Raw genomic sequence first — 20,622 nt, forward strand, 5'->3', positions numbered from 1 at the left:
AAAAAAAATCCGAATTTTTTTTTCTTAAATTTTGCTTCAAACAGTACATATAATCACAAATTTAAACCCATACCCTATTTTTTTATGTTTTATTTATTTATGTTGTTAAATCACAAGTAACCCCACTTCGTCTAGAGCCAGGTGTATCGCCGACGAGCTGGAAGTATTTTTGAATGAGCACAACGAATTATTGAAATACTTCAAATCACACTTGCTCGGTTCACACAATGACAATCACGTTCTTCTTCTTCTTCAATGGCACTAACGTTCCTAGAGGAACTTCGCCGTCTCAACGTAGTATTACTTGCGTCATTTTTATTAGTACTTAGTTGAGATTTCTATGCCAAATAACACGCCTTGAATGCATTCTGAGTGGCAAGCTCTAGAATATGCGTGATCACAGTGCAAGTCGGAGGAAATTTCTTTGGCGAAAAATTCCCCCGACCAGAACGGGAATCGAACCCGAACACCCGGCATGTTAGTTATGACGCTAACCACTCGGCCACGGGAGCACAATCACGTTATTGTCATCAATTCTGATAAAACATCTGCGGAAGAGCACGTGTCTAGATTCAGTGCGCAAGCGTTACTAAAATCATAGAAGGTGTTTGCACAATGACAAGAGAAATTGTAATTCCAAGAAAAAACAATAATCTGGAATTCATCATTAACGCACATCGTTCATACGACTCTCTCCATGTTCTTCTTCAATAGCACTAACGTTCCCAACGTTCGAATATTTCATCAACATTAGACAACGTGATCCTGCCACAGGTACTCCATTCATTATGAACATTATTACTCATTCTGAAATAATATTTATGAATAGCTTTATCAGACGAATATAATAAAGAATAAATAAGATGAAGGAACATAAAGGAAAGCGCTCGATGGATTTTATGTGTATCGTATGATGTCATTATATGATGTCGTGAGCTGTACCAACAATTCATGGTCGACATGTACGCGAAGGTAGAGAGCGAACGACTCCGATTCCTACAACCTAATCAACATGAGTGGCTTGAGGAAGAATACATTCACTTGGGAAACGCTATCATGAACAACGCCGTAACAGCGTCAGAGTCAAACTTATCCGAACGAATTGCAATTTTGCATTCTGAAATCCGTTCGACTCCAGTTCAATCGAGTTGTGCAAATGTATCAACCTTGCGACGCATTTCGACGTAGACAACATTGAGCTCCGTGTTCCATTTCTGTGAAGCAAAAATGCAAAATGGATATTGGATTTATTCCTTATAAACACGCTTTTAAACCATTTTTTTCAATGAAAGTTAATTCTGCATATCAAAAATGTGTTCAATGTGAAAAAGCAACACATTCTCTGCAATTGGGGGATAAATTTTGTACGAAAATTGTGTCTGATGATAATTTTATGTTATGTTTAAAGTTTTGGTGGAAATTCAAGAAAATCTATATACAAAAAAATTGAGTTAGGGTTAGGACTATGTCTTTTATGTATTTAAACGAATCGAGTGATCGTGAAGTTCGATCGAGTGCTAATCCAATCGGATTCCGGAATATGAATGATTGTTCGATACTGTTACCACAATATGGTGTATGGTAGCCTTGCATGGTAGATCGAATATGTACAAAGCGTTTTCCTACAGGTTTCACCAACGACACGATCGCAAGCGTAGGCGAATATCTGAAATATCAACGAATAACTACTGATAATGCCATTCACAAATATCAACAACGCAGACATTGAAATTGAAAATCGTTTAGTAGTACCATATTCGCCTTAGCTGAGCAAAGAGCAATTAATAACCAAATAAGATCCAAATAAGAACGGTACATCAGCTCCATTGTTGTCTGGCGTTCCTTTGGCTTCCCAATTCATGAACGAGACCCAGCAGTTATAAATTTATCCGTACATGATGAAAAAGAGAAGCGCGTGTTCTCCTCCAACGAGACAGCATTTGAACGATATGAATATTGTTTTTCTTTAGTTCATTTTTCAATTTTACAACAAAAATCTATTACTTTTTTCCTTTTACATTTAACTTTTGAGAGATCAAACATGCCAATGAAATACATTGTACCATGAAACATCATATCAACTTCCGTTGAAATGGTTTCTTTCCTTCTTTTTATCGATCACATTCGAATAATTTTATAGATCGTTAAAACATTCAAACACGCTTAAAATACATTAGTTATGTTTTATTTAACACCCAAATATTCTCTAGAAATATTTTAAACTTGTTTTATTATCCTGGACTATGAGTTTCTTCTTTAATTTTTTTTTAAATTCACGAAAAAATCAACGTTTACTTGAGTTGTCCGTCATTATCACCCTCTCCCTACATGCATCCCTCACCTAAAAACTCTGTGGGAATTTTTTTTCCTTCAAATTAAAATATCTCTGTGTTGAAAAATCCTACAGAAACGTTACAGAGATCAAATAAAAGCTGAGTTATAGGGTTAAATAGGTTTGCTATTGGCTTAGTCTGCAAAAGATTGTGTTAGTCTACAACATTTTTGTAAAAGTAGATAGAAATCGATTTTTTATTTCTTCCCGATATTTTTGTCAACTACATCAATACACCCCATGATAACAAGGTTTAAGGTTTAAGCTTTAAAATGATGCACATATCATTATCTAAATAGAATATTTCGAAAACTTGTTTTCGATTTTCGAAAGTAGTGAGAAACGATCTGCATGGTGGGGTGCGAATTCGATTCTGAGTCACCTTATACCACCAATATTCCGAGAAAAAGTTCCCATAATTTGCGCCGAAGAGCTGTTACTCTTGCCATAGCCTCGAGACTTATGTTATGGATACAGTCGAGAGCAATACGCTTCAGTTTCAATTTAAAAAGGTAGCTTTTAGTTTCCGTGGGAAAACGGAATAAATAGATGTTATTAGGTTTGTTTTGCTTATATAGCGAATGTATTTTCATTTGAGGTGCAAATCAGCTCCATAAACGTGATGTAAATGCGCCTCCCAAACAGTATAAAAAGTGCCAATGCTAGCGAAGACGCAAACCATACGACTGGGTTCAATAACTGTATAAATTAGAATCCAACTCGAACTTTGGGAAGTGTTTCACGATGCATGAATATTTACATTATTATCTACCTTATAAATTTGTACAAAATCTAAAACTAACATCGTATTTTCTATGAGACCTCGTCATTTCTTCCCTTTGTTCATCAGACTGTAAATGGCTTTCTGTATACTCTCGCTCTCCTTCAGCTCGGCCTCGATTGCGGCAATCCGTTCGTCCTTAGTGGAAATTTGCGTCAACAGTTCCTGCAGCTCACTTTCCTGCGATGCAAGCTTACTGTCCCGTTGGGACAGTTGCTGTTCCAGCTGCTGGATGAGATCGTTTCGTTTCGAAATTTCCCGCTCGCGTTCGCGGATTTTAGTCTCGTACATCTTCTTGTCGTTTTCCTTCTGCTCGGATAGCTTCTGGCGGTCTTCTTCGGCCATCTTGAGAAGTTTGCGTGATTTGTCCCGTGATTTGAGCTGAAATGATTACAGATAGTGTTAATAGCCTTCAAACTTACGCTGCTGTGTGCGAAAGTGGCGAGCCATACCATATCAGCGAGTTCCTGTTGCAAACGTTTGGTTTCCTTTTCGTAATTACTGTCCCGCACACGATACATTTCGACATCTTTAATCAACGCCGCGCACTGTTGGCTCTTCTCGCTGTACTTCTTTATATGCTCGGATAATTCCTGCTTCACTTGGCTTATTTTCTTATCGTACGAAGCGGTTGCGTTCTTCATTTGATTCAACTCCTTTTCAAGTAATCGATTTTCTGTTTCAAGCCTGCAAAAATCAGGTATTTTCAAAAAACCATTTCTTCTGTTTTGGAACAATTATTACTCACGCAGAGACTTTCAATCCAAGCGGCAAATTTTGCCGCTGCACTTTCTCGACTTCCGCCGATAGAAGCTGATTCTGATGCATCAAAGTATTGATCTGCGATGACATACCGCTCAGACTGCCTCTCAAGTCGTTCATCAGTTGCGTTTCCATGTTTATCTTGCAGCTGTAGAATTCGATCAACTCAACCTTGGTCACGTCATTAATATGCCCAGCGGAAACAGCATCCTGAATGTGCGAAATAGTCTGGTTCATGCGTTCCAGCAGATCCCGGCTCAAACCGGGCGCCCCTGCTGCGGGATGCGACAACAACGTAGGACTTCGCTCGGTTTGAGGCTCACACGGAACGCAAGGCTTGTCCGAGCTGAGAATGCCAACCATTTGGGATACTTCCTTGCGGGGAAAATCCGCCGATGCTGTCACATGCAGCATGGCTTCCGTGAGGCCCAATTCGCCGCTTGTTAGACCCCGGGCGATCATATACTGAATCGGTTTGTGCTTCAATAAATTATTCACCTTGGCAAACCAAAGCGTTGGTGAAATATTTGCAAATTCATTGAAGGTGTACAGAGCCCATAAGTAGATCTCGAACTCATTGTCCGGCAGCGAATAATTGAACGATTTGCTAGAATCTGAGGAATTCAGTATTTGTCCGAACGTTAACTGAAAGAATTGCTCCGCCACATTGTCCAGGGTGGAATGTGAGGATTTTTGGGACCTCACCATTGTGGCCAACAGTTTAGCGAACGCAATTGTCTGAGAAATAATAATATATGTGTGTTGTTAGCGAATCGATTGAAATCAGTGGCGTCTCGTCCATATGTGCACCTCGTACACTGTCCAACCTTATATTTAAAACTAGCTGACCCGGCAATCTTCGTCCCGCCCAAAATTTATTTTTCGTTACACATTCACGTTTCCTTACTTAGCGCACGTTCATAGGTTCAATCGCAGAACTGTTCATTTATTGGTCTTCTAATCTACTCGTTAAAATTAACTTTTACTATAAATTTCCTAATACTTCTACCAAAACTCTTCATTATACAGGATGTCGACTCAAAACCCGAAAAAAAAATTCCCTGATTTCCCAGTGGTTTTTGAGTAAATTTCCAGATGTAGGCTAGTCAAATTTTCTCCTTATTAGGTAGCTGTAGTTCTAAAAACATTTGATTAACTAAAACAATGAAATTTATGAACTTAGATTTATTAACACAGTTTAAAGTTGACTTGAAGGATCCCGAAACACTAATACAAAACGAGTCATTTTCATTTTGATTCGGATCAATTTCCAGAAACTTTTATTATTTTAACGCAACGATTTTTTCCTGCAATCTTTCGGCTTCCTTCTTTGTGTTTTACCATTTTTTCTCGTTTCGCCTGGGGAGATTTCGCTTTTTCTCGTAGCCGTTTCATCAACTTTGATTCATTTGACACAAAAGCTTCTTTCTTCGGGCTTTCATTGTCTTTCAGATAAAAGGAATGAAAATTTCAAACTCGTTGAATTAACTAGCTTGACATTTTTATTGACAACCTTGTCGCATAGTACAAGTATTTCCTCACGCATGTTTTCATAAAAACATTTGATGTTAATCGGAAAGCCTTCTCATCGAATCTGGAGACCATTTTTACTATGGTAAAAAGTTCCGTGAATATATTGTGCAATTCCAAATGAAATTGAACTAAAAATGCAGATTTTGTATATGTATTTTAGATATTGCAAATTAATGTTTTTTTTTGTAAATAAAAAAAGGTACTAATTTTTTTCTCAGTGTATATTTTTTTCATGTTTGGACATCAATACTCTATAACTCTTTCTAAGACACTATATCGGTAGAATCATAATTTTTGAGATATAAATTATCAAAAATTCTTACTAAAATCGATACGCCCTTTTCAAAAGTTACACTTTAGTTAAAAAATACCAAATGCTGTTGAAAACTCATTTTTCCTCCAACCCAAACGGAATACAAACTTTCATTCGGATCAAAAATACTCATGTTTTGCCATTTTTCAATTTCATTTGGAATTGATCTATTATTTCAAACTTGTTGCTTTTGTTGCAAGCAATATTGTTTCAGTGTAAGTCGAATTGTTTTCTAGCCATTTGTTGATAGTAATCAATGATGAAAGGATCAAGAGAAGATACGGCTTTCATCGAAGGATACATTAACGCTTCATAAGCTTTCAAACCATTTTTCTGAGCCCAGCCATTCTTGTATGCACTGTATAAAATATACAATCCGAAAGTACCCAAGTTCAAGATTTTTTCTTCTCTATTTCGAAAGTCGCGTAAAATGATCAATTCATGTTAGTGCCCTTTATCGACACTAAAGGAAGTATATTTAAAGATATATTTTCCAGGTCTTCTTTAAAAGCTGCAAGTTCATCTAATACTTGAGGACTTACAACAATTTTGACGCCACGCAACGATTGGCCATCTCCTTCTATTCTTCATCCCAAAATCTGTTACTTAGATCCATATGCAACTTATTTGTATTCTTGTTAAAAGATTCGTCGAAACCAACGACAATGTATAGCTTGTATTATGCAATGTCTCATTGAGGTCAGATTTAGAATACGGGACAATGCCAAACGTCATTATAAACTTTAATTAGTTAGACTTCCTTAGCTTTCTGGCTGTCATGAAACACTACAACCATGTCTCCGTTACATGGAATAAATGTTTGATACAGGAAATATGATAGAATAAAGGCAGTCCTGAATCGGACAATTCCTTTCTCGTGTTTTGCTATTATCAACACATTCGGCGATCCATTTTTTTATATAGATAGAAGAAGATATAGGAGTGCGTTTCAGTGCTGAAAATATTCACATTCGCGACATTCAAATTCGGCGAATTTCTGCCTTCCTTGTATTGATAACCTACTGCTCAAGCGAGAGTCGATAAATATGGAACACTATCAATGAACCCCAGTGGAATGAACATCAACATCAGCTTGCCATGAAGTTCATTTTTCATTTGCATCTTCTTTTTCGTCATGGTATTCATAAGGTCGAATATGAAGATCATTGCGTGTTAGTGAAAATCAAAGCATAAAATTCAGCGTCACCAATTGACAGTGAAACCGATTAATGGTAAAGGATGGCAATTCATCACACAAAATTCTTGTTTTTGGCGACTTCGGCAATGGAATGTAGAGAATAACTCTGGCTACGTTTTATGAATCTACTCACGATTGCCCGGAAATGACATACACCACCATTTACATGTGCAATGGGTAACACGTTTTCAATAAAAATTCACTGCAAGTGATGAAGATCAACTTAACGTTCGTGATAATCACCTGAAATTATTGACAGTAACGAAAGTGCCTGAATGCAGGCTTTTCGAAGTTCGTTCATGCTGTTTTCGATCAATATACCAGACAAAGTTCACGCGTCTCGACTCTTGTGTTATACTCATTATGCCAAATATGGAGTTGAGTTTTAACAGAAGAGAATTCACCCGATACTGGGAAAAATCTAATTCCTCCATTCGTGAATAAATTTTGATAATTTATGGCACTGGTGCCATAAATTATTTTTATCACATTAAAATCCACTCCACTTTCGAACAAAAATACATTTTGTTAGCGCAAACATCAAATGGACGAACAACGTTGGTCACTATGTAATTGTAGAACATATGACGAATTTCATGCCAACTCGTCTTAGGAGTTGGCAGCACCATCTCAGATAGCAGTGAAACGTTATGGGTGTTAAGACATGGGTCATTTAAGCAACTTTGCATACTTGAAATATTCGAAAAAGAATTAGACTACTTTTTGGAAAAAGACAATTTTTTTTCTTATTTTTTTACAAAAGTATATAATTGAAAAACTATGATACCTACAAAATTTTTGTCAAAGGACGAAATATAGGAAATTGTTTGAATTTTCACCAAAAATACCAAATTTTTTTTTTGGAAAAAAATTTCGCCGACAAAAAAGTTATTTTAAAAATTAAAATTCGTTTTTCTCAAAACCGTATTTTTTTTTAAATTCCCAAGAATATAGATATGAATAGCCCTTACAATTTCCAACAAGTTGTCCATACATCGGAAGATGGGAACTTTTACAAGAAAAAGTTTTTCGAACAGCAACTTTTTCATATTTTCTTTGAAAAAAATACAACTTGTCCTAATTTTGTTTGGAGTCAAGATAGCGATAGAGTGTATTCGACAAACCTTTTAACCTTAGACCTTGTTAAAATATAAACTTTTGTCGAAGACATCAACTTTCTATCTTTTATAGTTTTTGGAATATAAATCATTTTTGTATGAAGATTCCTGAAAAAAATAATGTTTTGCTCGTAACATTTTTGTGTGTAAATTCTCACGTTTGACATGTTCTTGACATGTTACTAAATAGAGAAAAGTTAGTAGAGCATATAAATTGCGATGATTCATACATAAAAATGTTACGAATAAAACATTAATAGTATTTTTTCAAAACAAAAAAGGAAAAGGTTGATGTTCGAAAAACTTTTTCCATGTAAATGTGCCCATCGTCCGATGTATGGAAAATTTGTTGGAAATGTTAAGGGCTTTTTATTACAATTTTTTTAGAGTTTTAAAAGCATATGTTTTTAAGAAAAAAATAATTTTAATTTTTAAAACATTTTTTTCTTCAATGATTTTTTTTCCAAAAAATTCTTTGATAATTTTTAAGAACTATCCCTAAAACCTTCACATGCCAAATTTGGCTCGATTTGCTTGATTGGTTCTCCCCTCTTTAGAGACACATGCCAAATTTGGCTCTATTTACTCGATTAGTTCTTAAGTTATGCAGAAATTTATGCCTCATTTGTATGACAGGCCTGAAAACCTGAAAGCGAATCCTCAAAGATATGGGAAGAAGAGAGTTCCACGTAAATCGAAGCTCTCTGACCGGAATAAGCGAGGAATAGTTAGAACAGCTTCGAGTACATCAAAATGGCTTATGCAAATAAAGCAATCTTTGAATTTAAATGTTTCCCGGGAGGCAAGTCGTCAAGTCAAGTGGGCTAAAAGGGTTAAAGCTCCTAATCTTACACTATCTCACATCGAAAGACGTTTCGCCAAAGCTCACAGGAATCGACAGTGAGAAGTGGTATGTTATGACAAAGAATGTTTTCAAAATAATACTTTTCATTATATACCATAACGAAAAGTTCTTCAATGTAAGATTGCATCTTTTTTACTTTTATCTTTGCTAGGTATTCTTCAGTGAAGAAAAAGTTTAATTTCGATGGCCCAGAGAGTTTCAACGGGTGCTGGCGTGATTTACGGAAGAAGGCTCGTGCTTGGTTCTGTGCAACTAAAGATAGTTTTCACATCAATCAAAATAAATAGCAAGGATTACATAGATTTTCTGGAATCGTCCCTCCTACCGTTTTTGCGTAGATATCGTCGCAAAAAACTCACATTCCAGCAAGATAATGCCGCTATTCGTACCAGCAAGGCATCCAACCAATGGGTAAAGGACCAAAAACTTGATTTATTGGACTGGCCGGCTCGCTCTCCAGACTTGAATCCTGCTGAAAATCGTTGGGGGATCCTAGTAAGCAGAATCTACTTACTTATTTACTAATTGTTGCCTGCGTTAGAAGCTTCCATCCTGAGAGATCCGCAGCTCTCGTCTTGACCAGTGCCCAGGTCAAATTTGAGTCGACTCCTCTCATCTCGTTTGTGAGACTCCGTCGCCAGGAACCTCTGGATCTGCCTCTGCTGCGATGTTCTTGTGGGTTCCAGTCTAGTGCTTCTCTGCAAATTTCAATACCACTTATCCGCAATGTGTGACCGACCCACCGCCACTTACGCTCCTGGATCTCTGTTAAAATCGGCATCTGATGGCAACGACGATGGAGCTCGTCCCTTGAGATCCAGTTGTCTGGCATCAGGCATCGGTTCACGAAGACCTGAAGCTTCCGCGTGTTCTCTGCTGATACGCCCCACTTCTCACATGCGTAAAAAGCACATATTTTACATTGGAATTAAAGATCCGAATTTTGGTGTGGTGACTGATCTGATTTGACCTTCATGTCTTCTTAGGACTCGCAAAGGCAGACCTTTCCTTCTTAAGCCCTGAGCATATGTCAAAGCTTGTCCCACCATCCGACACAATCTGGCTAGCTGGATATTGGAAACTTTCGACCCTCTCCACTGCTTGTCTAGCTACTGTGAATTTGAAAGACGTGACCGTGTTGACATCCAAAGCTTTCGTCTTGCTGATATTAGTTCTCAGGCCGGCCGCGAAAGAGCATGCGGCCAGGTCATCAAGATTACTCTGCATATCAGAGCGTCGCGTCGATACTAGTGCAATGTCATTAACCGAAATGGAAAGGTTATTTACTATTGACATATAAATTTCCCGATTGTTTTGAAACTTTCATTGATAAAACTTACGGATATGGAAAATATCTTGTAGAAATTCTAACTGCGTGTGTCACAACGAAATATATTCAAGGTAATCTTATAGAAGTTGGAAAGGGTGTAATCAAATGCAATTTTTTTGACGTAGAACTACGTCTTTCTTTAAGGGTGCCAAATCAGAAAACAGGTAACGTTTTTAAGAAATAAAGTTAACGTTAATTACTATTTTTTCCGCGAATGGATTTAGACGATTTACATACCAAACGAATCGGAAAATCCCTAAGATTTGTTTTTTATACTATATTTTAGAATCCCCTGATGTGTGAACGATTTAAATGGACGAAACCTTGAAGAATTTCCATTTTCCTATACATTTGTTCTGCTCATTTGTAAGCTTTGCTACCCATGCCGTCGATAACGAGCAACTTATCGACGATCAACGAAGGGGAATGATTCAAGCGAACAAAGGAAAGAAGAAGAACGAAGGGGAATGATTCAAGCGAACAAAGGAAAGAAGAAGAACGAAGGGAAATATTTGCCTGGAGTGTAAATACTGGATCTCGCTGAGGCAAACTTTCAAATCGTTCTAAATACGAAGCAATGAACATCGCTTCCTTGCTAGGCGTCATCACATGTCTTCGTCTCGGATTGAGCTGTAGACGCGACCAAATTACTTACTCGCTGATGTCTCTGGCAGTGCAATCATTACATCAAACTGATGCCATTCCATTGAGGTTTGAACTACACAACTTTGTGGGGAATCATCAAACTAGGCTATCATCGGCTTAGTAAGAAAATAAGACAGTGGCAAAACTGTCTCCCCCAAGGATGACAGCTACGCTAATCGAGACCGGAAATATTAATAAAAAGGGTTTCTGTTGAGACGAACGCAAAGCGAAGATGAGTGTCTGTAGTTATTAACAAGCGACTTGAACAAAATAACAGCGTAGTGTTACGTCAACATCCAATATTTTTTTTTTTTTTTTTTTAATTGAAATCATTAACTTTTTGTTTTCCTCTTCGGTTCTTCATTCGGTGTAAGGTTATGAACCCATTGGTGATCGGAAATTTTGAGCAGCTGATCGGGCTAAATTTTCATTCTGGATTCATGAGCTCATATCATGAATTCATCTCCATGCAGGTTGATCCTTCTTCGTATATTCCCAACCGTGTTTGTTTTCCTGACTACATCAATTCCTCTGTACATTTTGATCTGTTCATGAAGGAGAAAATCCATGGAATTCCAGATTATCATCGATCGGGGATCGTTCCTACGATCTTCAATGCAAAGTATGGGCGTATCAATTGTGATAATATGTACTTTACTGATGGGTCCTCTATGAATGAGTCCACAGGATTTGGAGTGTTCAACGAATTTTTTAGCACCTCCCACAGTCTTCAGAATCCTTGCTCAGTGTATATTGCTGAATTGGCAGCAATACACTGGGCGCTGGACAGCGTCGCCTCACGACCTGTTGAACACTATTACATTGTAACGGATAGTCTTAGCTCTGTCGAAGCTATCCGTTCAGTGAGGCCGGAAAAGCACTCGCCGTACTTCCTTGAGAGAATACGTGAAATTTTGAGTGCTTTAACCAGACGCTGTTATGTCATTACCTTTGTCTGGGTCCCTTCACATTGCACAATTCCGGGTAATGAGAGGGCTGACTCATTGGCAAAGGTAGGTGCAATTGAAGGCGATATTTATCAGCGTCAAATCGCCTTCAATGAATTTTATTCTTTAGTCCGTAAAAATACCATCGCTAACTGGCAACGTAAGTGGAACGAAAATGAATTGGGTCGGTGGCTTCACTCGATTATCCCTAAGGTTAGCCTCAAACCATGGTTCAAAAGTCTGGACTTGAGTCGGGACTTTATTCGCACCTTCTTTCGACTCATGTCCAATCACTGTTCGTTAGACGCGTTACTCTTTCGTTTTAATCTTGCCGATGGCAATATCTGTGCTTGTGGCCAAGGTTACCACGACATCGAACACGTTGTTTGGTCGTGCGAGGTGTATCTTGTTGCCAGATCGAATTTAGAAAACTCTCTTCGGGCCAGAGGAAGACAGCCCAATGTGCCGGTGAGAGATGTGTTGGCTCGGTTAGACCTTGATTACATGTCCCAAATATATGTCTTCCTAAAAGTTATCGATCTTCGTGTGTGATTGTCCTTATATCCTTATATTCTCCTTTTCCTTTTCCTTCGCGAGAAAGCAAATCCCTTCTTACTAACAATAGAATAAGGTGAAATGTAAATACGTATTAGATATAAGATAGGCTTAAGAATTGAGTATGATGAATGTGAGTGCGAATGTGAGTGTGAACATTGTCAACATATCCTTATATCCCTTCCTTTTCCTGAAAAAAATGTCACCCTTCTAAACTCGAGCAAAGCGCGAGTAATCGGTTCTCTATTCATTAACACTAGAATTAATGAAAAATGTTTATATATACTTGTAACAATACAGATAGGAGTTTGGCTCCTTTAAACTTATGTAACTGAGCCTGTAAAAATAAACGATTTAATAAAAAAAAAAATTAACTTTTTGATACTTCAATAGTCTAAATACTAATCGGCAGAATGGTATTTTCTCCCTGATTGGTTACGAGATAGCTTGGTATTCCCTGATTTTCAAGTTTTTCCAGATAAACGACACCCTGAACAACATATAACGGCGACGCTCAAAATTAGAATTAGACTCAGAAATGTCTGAAATGCGATAATTCACCAGATAGTTCAGCCAATCCAATCAAACTCTTAGATATAAAAAACAATACTCGAGCCTTGCTTAATCCCCATTTTGCAATTTTGAGTAAAAATTTACCGAATTCTGGGTTGCGTGTAGGTGCACAAATAGTCAATTTACTCACGAGACGCCTCGGATGGAAGCATAATAAACTTACCAGTCTTCCGTCTACGTTATTCTCCAGGACAGACGTTAGATCCTCTAATATTTGTCGGTAAACCTCCACCATCTCCTCCACCTTATCTGCGCCTTCCGGATCGTCTGAACATCTTTCCATGATAACTCTCAGTAAACTGATTGCTCCGGAACAGTTTTGCCTCGCTTGAATCCATCTCAAGGCTACGTCTCCTATCCGCTTCCGGAATTCGTCTCCAACAGGCTCCAATACCAAAATGCATTCCATTATCTCGAATAGAGTATCCATACAATCGTCCTTTTCACCACAGGTCGAATTGGACAAGGACTTCTCATCCGAGCCTTTACGCTTTCGTTTACGTCCTCCAGAATTAGAATTGCTTTCGCTCAATTGTTCATTGGAATACTTTTCAATGTCTTCCAGAAATTCCTTCAGATTGTCACGGAAGAAATTGCCTTCAATATTTGCGCCATTTCGTCGATTATCTTTGGAACGTTCTTCTTGATTGAGCTGACGAATATGTTGCAGATAATCTACCACGTGTCGGAGAATGAAACTATTTCTACAGGACAAAAACCATGCATTATTTCGTACGACTTCATCCAAACGTACAAAACATACCTTGATGTCAGCACATTCCGCACCTCCTTGAAGCTCATCTTCAGCAGATACTGCAAGTCCATCTCCTTCATGTAGTCATTTCTCTCCAGTACAATATACATCTTGCAGGCCAGCAAACCGAACTGCTTGATTTGTCCGCAAAAGGTGGAAATACTGATGTTCTTCGTGAGCAGATAGGTCATCTGCAGATTCCGATAGCACAGATTCACCAATATCGACAGCGCCAGCGAAATCACTTCACTTCTCTCCTTCTTACCGTGATCCTGTTCCATTATACCGAGCAGCTTAACTATCAACGATTCAACGTAAGGTTCATGGCTCTCGAGCTGTGCCCCGTGTGTTAGAAGCTCGATCAGGGCCAGCAATCGCTGCTGCTGTTCGCTGTTGTGCACCTCCTGCAGCATGGTGGCCAACGTGGGGAGGTAGTGAAACTTTTTCATCAACGCTTCGCGTACGCCCTCGCATTTGGAAGCCGCTTCCAGAACGGCCACCGCTGACCACAGCAGGGCCTGTTTCTTCGTCCCAACGCTCATCAATTTGTGCAGATTGATGAAGAACACATTGTTTGCGTACAGCGACACTTCGAATGCTCGAGTGTCGGTGACAAGAGCTAGATGCTGGCGAAAGAAAAACAAAGTGTTTCCAAATGAAAACGTACGAAAATCTGCTAAAATGCTTACATTCAAACTGCTTGTAACGAGCGTCTCATTTCCGTAGGAACTACTTATGAAATAAGATTGAATATGATTATTAAAATCTGTGATAAACGCCGACATCCTGTAAAATTGAACCTCATTCAAAGACTATCTGATCAGCACAGAGGTTTCCACTTTTCACTGATTAAAATCCCGTATTGAAATATCAACCGGATCACGAAACAGTTAAACAACAAGCTCTGCAAAGTGCGCGTTTTGACAGTCGTTAGCAATGGAACAAAATTCAAAACGAAACAACTGTCAACCAGATGATAATTCCCCGGCGTTACGGACGTTACGTGGGATTTGCGATTTGTTTTCAATCTAATACACTCAAAAATGAAACGACCGTAAGTATAGCGAGCAAAAATTGAAAACTACAATGAAACGAAGCACCAACTAGTTTCACTGTTCCTTAATTCAGTATCAGGTCTGTTGTATATAAATATTCTGTATAATATCTCTTCATTGTCTTGCACAAAACTTTTTATTTTTTCAAATGCCGACAAAACAAACAACAACACACGAAAATAAAAGAAAATTAAAGATTTGCGTTCTTGATGCCATTTGCGTGCAATGATATGTTCTTTGAGACTTACTTTTATGTCACACAAACGAAAAAGATGCAACAAGGCGTGCTTGATCTAGGATTGGGCGATCTTGGATCGATATTTAGAAAATCGATCTTTTCCTCTTCGATTTCCGAATCTTTTGAACGATTCTTTGTACTCCAAAATATCGCGAAAATCGATCTTTTCTTTTCGATCTTTCCGATCTTTTTGATCGTAGAAAAAATAAGTTTTAAAAATTTTAGTCTCACCAAAATACACTTACACGTTTCATAAACATTAGATCCCTTTCAAGGTTGTCAAATTAGTGGTCGTAAATTTAGGAGAAGCTGTTTTGTGAATTTGGTCGTTACAAAACAAGTGGTCACAAGTTTTATTTACAATATCACATTCACTAGGCTGACAGTGGAAACTGTGACGAAATTGGATGGTGACATCAGGTCCAACTGGGGGTCTTCGTATCCACTTGGTTACGCGTTCGCTTACCAAGCGATCGAACGTGAGTTCAAACTCAGGGCCCTCAATCGACCATCTTTGTGTTGTTATAGAATAACTACGTCCACGCAACCACCATCAGCGATGAAGGATGCGGATGCAGAATGATCCGGAAAAAAAACAATTATTAATTCCTTAAATACTCCTATTTAAACAAATACTTCGCCATACGGCATACCCCATATAAATATATGAGAGGTACTGCCCAAGGATTATTTCATTTCATCATCATTTTGTACATTTTTCGTGTACAGTAGTTGAAAAGGTGGATGGAACTCAATTTTATCTATAGGAAAAAGGAAAGAACGACGAAAAGGCTGGTTGTGGAGCTTAACAGCCTAAAACTCTTCTTAGATTCTCCGCCAGAGAAAAACTTAGAAAAGCTTTTCACTCTCATGTGACACTATGACTTTTTCTAAATAGAATGTTTAGTAAGCAGAGAAAAGCGGTAGTGTTCCTTTTTGCAAAACCCGTATTTTTCTATTTTTTATTATGATGCCCATTTCCATTTTAGGGTGGTCTAAAAATCAATTTTTCACCTTTTGTTTCCGAAAATCACTTTTTTCAAAAATTGATAACTATTGAACTGCTGGACCGATTCCGATGATCAACAAATCAAAATGAAGCCAATTCTCTTCGATGAAAAAATACTTGCTAAAAAATTGTTCTTAGAATTATTGATTTTGTTTGTTTTTTATGGTTTACATTGACTCGGGACCAAGAGCACTATATATTTTTATATTTTTGCTTGAAATCTGGGTTTTTTACATAACATATCTAAAATTTAGAGAGGTGTTATTTTTTGTTCTTGAGTTATGATTTTTCAAAATTAACCAATAATACGTAGAATCCTGTTCCCTCTTTTTTTTCAAAAATAACTTTTCTGCTGGGCGGATTCAGATGATCATTTTTGATCATCTTTTGATCAATTTGAAGCCAATGAGTTGGTCTTTTTTCTAAAAACTACAAAACTTGCGTAAAAACTATATTCTAGTCGCGAAGTGACGAGCCAGCCAAAAGTGTTGAAATTATAATACAGAAATAAACAAAAAAATATTCTAGTCGCATACATGTAGTAGTCGCATAAGAATATTGAACGAAAACTGAAAACATGTTAACTTTGAAAAATCATAAATCAAAAACGAAAAAAGACACATCACTGGTCTTGGTCCCGGAACCGAGTAAACTATGAAAAACAATTTCAATTTTTTCACAAGTGTATTAATTTTTTAAACAAGAATAGCTTAATGGCTTTAATTTGATATGTCGATCATCTGAATCGGTCCAGTATTCCGAAAGTTCGGACGCCCTTGCGAGCGACCTTCCAGCAATCAACCAGAACATTCGCTATGGCGGACGAAAGCATGCGTGTAGGCATATTTTTGAGTTCTTTCTTCGTTGTATTTATCAATTCCTTCCCAGTTTTCGCGACAAAATTGTTGAAGTAGATCTTACGCTTCAGGTTTGTTCAGAAATTCATGAAGGGACACAGCTGGGGGACGTTTGGCGGGTTCGCCTACTTGGGTACCACATCGATATTCAGCCGCTCCATCTCCTCTAACGATCGCTTCGAGTAGTGGCCCGACACCAGATCCGGTTAGAACACCGAGTCTTCGCCCTTATGGTATTTCTTTTCACTGTTTTTCACTTCACTTTTTCACTGTTTGGTCGGTTGCACCGACCTCCTGGCCAAGCGTTCGCAGCAATGTAGCCACTTTTCCCTCGATCTTCCTCTTCAGCATCTGTCGGGAACCTTTCGGATAGACAACATAACTGCTTGGGTGGTCGTTACTCATTATATTTATTTTTATTCCTCCGTTGTTCATATACATTCTTACCATCTACTTATTCTATTTTGTTCCTATTCTTATCTCCATCTGCATATCTCCCAGGACGTTTAAGACAAACTGATAATAAAACTTGTCTCACCATGTTAATGGATTTACCTCCCACGAGGCGAAATCCTACATAAACAAAGTGGATGATAATGATCTTCTGTACCACAACACATCCTTTGGAGCTTCTTGTTGCTCAGGGTAGTCAACCGTCCGGAACCGGGTTTTCTTTCGATGCTCTAATTGTTGTCCAATAGTGTCAAGATGTTGTAGATGCCGGAACAGGCGCATCCGGCGTCCACAAAGTGCCGCACGATGTTCGTTTTCGACGCGGCGGGGTACCGTTCTTTGAACGCGCACACTTCTGAATGGAGTATCTTCACTGTTTCCGTCATCACGGTTAGAGATCGACTGATAGAGCTGTGAATTTTTATTCTGCTGACTCATGGGTTACTATAATTGATGCTGCATGGATAGTTTCGTCAGTGCGTGTGAAGGTAAACCCATGAAAAATTTTTGTCCGTTTTTTAATGTATGTAATGTATTTTTTTTAAAGAGGACTGGTTCATTGGCTACCATTTGATATATTGGTCGTCAAAATCAGCACATTAGTTCAAAAGTATAAATTTTTGAAAAAAGTCATTTTTGAAAAAAGGAGGAAAAGTCGTTTTTCGGACCGCCCTAAAATGGAATTGGGCATCCTAATGAAAAAATTAAAAATACGGGTCTAATATTTTGCGATAAAGAACAAAATTACCACTTTTCACGGAAATCTGAGAGCCACTATATTGGTTTGGCATGGAATGGTTGTATGAGAATATTTGTGTTTGTAGAAATAGAATGATTCAGTTGGTATTTAGTGGGAGCTGAATTTAAATGTTAAGAAAAAGAGTTCAGGACAAAAGTAGAAACTGTTGTTAAAATATCTGCCTCGTATTGTTTACGAAGTTTCAAACACCGTGATAGTATGCTCATTAATACAAGCCAAACCTAAATTGGTTGCCTCAGTTTCGAAGGCTTTGCGAGCATTAAAGCACTCACCAAATATATCAAGATCAAAGCTGGCCAATGCGCCTCGAATGCCATCTCGACACAAGAAAGTGCGGTTGGAATTTGCACGCCGACACATGTCCCAAGATTGGAAAAAGATAAGACAAATTTTACCAACCTATGATTTTTAAACCATTTAACAAAAACCTTGTGGAAATCTTCAACTTGTAAATTCTATTTGTGTCGAACAAGATAAGAACGCTTCATCTGAAAAACCAAAATGGCAAATGAAGCATAAATTTCTGCATAACTCAAGAACTAATCAAGCAAACGGAACCGAATGTGGCATGTGGAGGTTTTAGAGGGCAATAATTGTTTCTATGGTGATTTGACAATCATTTCCTCTCTCTAAGGAGGGGTGCTGAATGACTCGAGAACTAATCAAGCAAATGGAATCAAACATAGTATACAGAGGTTTTAGGGATCGATAAACGTTTCTATGGTGGTTCGACGCTCCTCCCCCCTTTTTAAGGTTATAAAGGGCGAACACGAAATTATTGCGACACCGAAAATGTCATGCCAATTTCCTTATAATGTTTAGAATTAAACCAAAATTTTAGGGTAGTTTTATACATATATTTACTTCAAAAATCAAAAGAATAGTTAATCGATGGAGCCTTGAGTGTAAAATTGAACGCATTTCCGCTTGATACCCTCGATCAAAGTCTTTACAGTGTCATCCGGTACCAGTTTCTCAGTTTTTTCCATTTTCTTAACATGTCCTTCGCGTCTTTGACTGTCTTCTTGCTCTTCCGAAGTTCCCACTTCATTATTGCCCAGTAATGCTCCACCGGGCGCAGCTCCGGACAGTTTGACGGGTTCATGTCCTTTGGAACAAACAGGACAGACTTGGCCTCATACCACACATACCAGGACACTTTTAGAATAGTGGCATGATGACAAATCTGGCCAAAATAGCGGAGCTTCGTCGTGCTGCTGCAAGAACGGCAAAAGGCGCTTCTCGAGGCACTCAGATTTGTAGATCTCGCCATTTACTGTGCACTTTGTCACGAAAGGCTCACTCCTCAGTCCACAAGAGCAGATGGCCTGCCAAACGAGATATTTGGAGGCGAACTTCGAATGCCCCTTCTTAAATTTGTCGTCCACATCGAACTTCTTCTTACCGGTGAAAAACTCCAACCCCGGAATTTGCTTAAAATCGGCTTTTATATACGTTTCGTCGTCCATCATACAGCAGCCATATTTTTTCAGCATCTTCTCGTAGAGCTTCCGTGCCCGAGTTTTAGCCGTCGATTGTTGCCGCTCATCGCGGTTTGAAAAGTTCTGTACCTTGTATGTATGTAGTCCAGCTCTCTTATTTACATTCTGGACGTAGCTCTGCGACATGCCGATCTTTTTAGCCAAATCACTGCTTGAGACGTTGGGATTTGCTTTAATCATCCGCTTCACCTTTCCCTTCGTCTTTTTGTTCTCCGGTCCCGGTTTTCTTCCAGCTCCTTTGTCGTGATCCAACGTCAACCGCTCCTGGAACCGGTTCAACACTCTGGAGACGGTTGAATGGTGAATGTTCAACATTTTTCCCAACTGCCGGTGCGACAGGTCAGGAAATTCCAGGTGTTTGGAAAGAATTTGTTCTCTCGACTCGCGTTGGTTCACCTCCATTTTCGTTGAATCAAAAACACGACTTCGAGTTTGACAGCATGTAGACAATACACATCAATGAGAAAGTGTGCAAAATTTGGTTGATTTTTACCCAATGGTGAAAAAGTTATGCCCTGTTGGATGTGTCGCAATAATTTCGTGTTCGCCCTTTAAAATAATTAAAAAACCAAGAAAGTCGAGACGCCCGAACGTAACAGATTCAAGAGAAGACTTTTCCGATATCGATTTACTGCGGTTCTACGCATAGTTGTCCCATGTTACTTTTTGGCAATATTCGTGATGTTCACCATTTGGAAAAGTACAAAAAAAAAGTTATAGTTTGTTCCCAGCTTTAGAAAAACAATTTTATGAATTTTATGTCATGCTTTCAGCAGGGCTAATTTACTCATTTATGTTTTGAAAGAACGACTAATTCTCAAACAAATAAAAAAAAGTTTAACAGAACACGTGTACACCTTGTTAGCGAATGCCTAATAACAACGAGATTCATATTCTGAAAAGTATTGCAGATCATTACCTTCTTCGTAAAACGATGTTTTTATGCATAATCTTTCGGAAAAAACACATTGTTTGTTCCCAGTGTTTCAAAAAACAACATCAAGCTCAATTGTCCCATGTTGATATTCTAGGCATAACTGTC

General features: G+C 38.3%; 1 protein-coding gene across 1 annotated transcript; it reads right to left on the reverse strand.

The window, feature by feature from the left end:
• Positions 1-2,892: 2,892 nt before the first annotated feature.
• On the reverse strand, positions 2,893-14,625 carry LOC129779653 (uncharacterized). Its single transcript, XM_055787245.1, has 6 exons — positions 14,396-14,625; positions 13,716-14,332; positions 13,116-13,656; positions 3,862-4,613; positions 3,566-3,800; positions 2,893-3,494 (listed from the first exon to the last, which is right to left on the reverse strand). Exons 1-6 carry the CDS (start codon positions 14,489-14,491, stop codon positions 3,159-3,161), a joined length of 2,577 nt encoding a protein of 858 aa, XP_055643220.1. The 5' UTR covers positions 14,492-14,625; the 3' UTR covers positions 2,893-3,158.
• Positions 14,626-20,622: the final 5,997 nt, after the last annotated feature.

Source organism: Toxorhynchites rutilus, chromosome 3 (assembly GCF_029784135.1).
Source record: "Toxorhynchites rutilus septentrionalis strain SRP chromosome 3, ASM2978413v1, whole genome shotgun sequence".
Taxonomy (NCBI): Eukaryota; Metazoa; Arthropoda; class Insecta; order Diptera; family Culicidae; genus Toxorhynchites; species Toxorhynchites rutilus.

Excerpts from the sequence above, each read along its gene's own strand:
- LOC129779653 (XM_055787245.1), bottom strand. The coding sequence starts at position 14,491 with ATGTCGGCGTTTATCACAGATTTTAATAATCATATTCAATCTTATTTC. Across the intron at positions 13,657-13,715 it reads CGGAATGTGCTGACATCAAG|AAATAGTTTCATTCTCCGAC; the intron begins GTATGTTTTGTA and ends TTTGTCCTGTAG. Across the intron at positions 3,801-3,861 it reads CTTGGATTGAAAGTCTCTGC|GCTTGAAACAGAAAATCGAT; the intron begins GTGAGTAATAAT and ends TGATTTTTGCAG.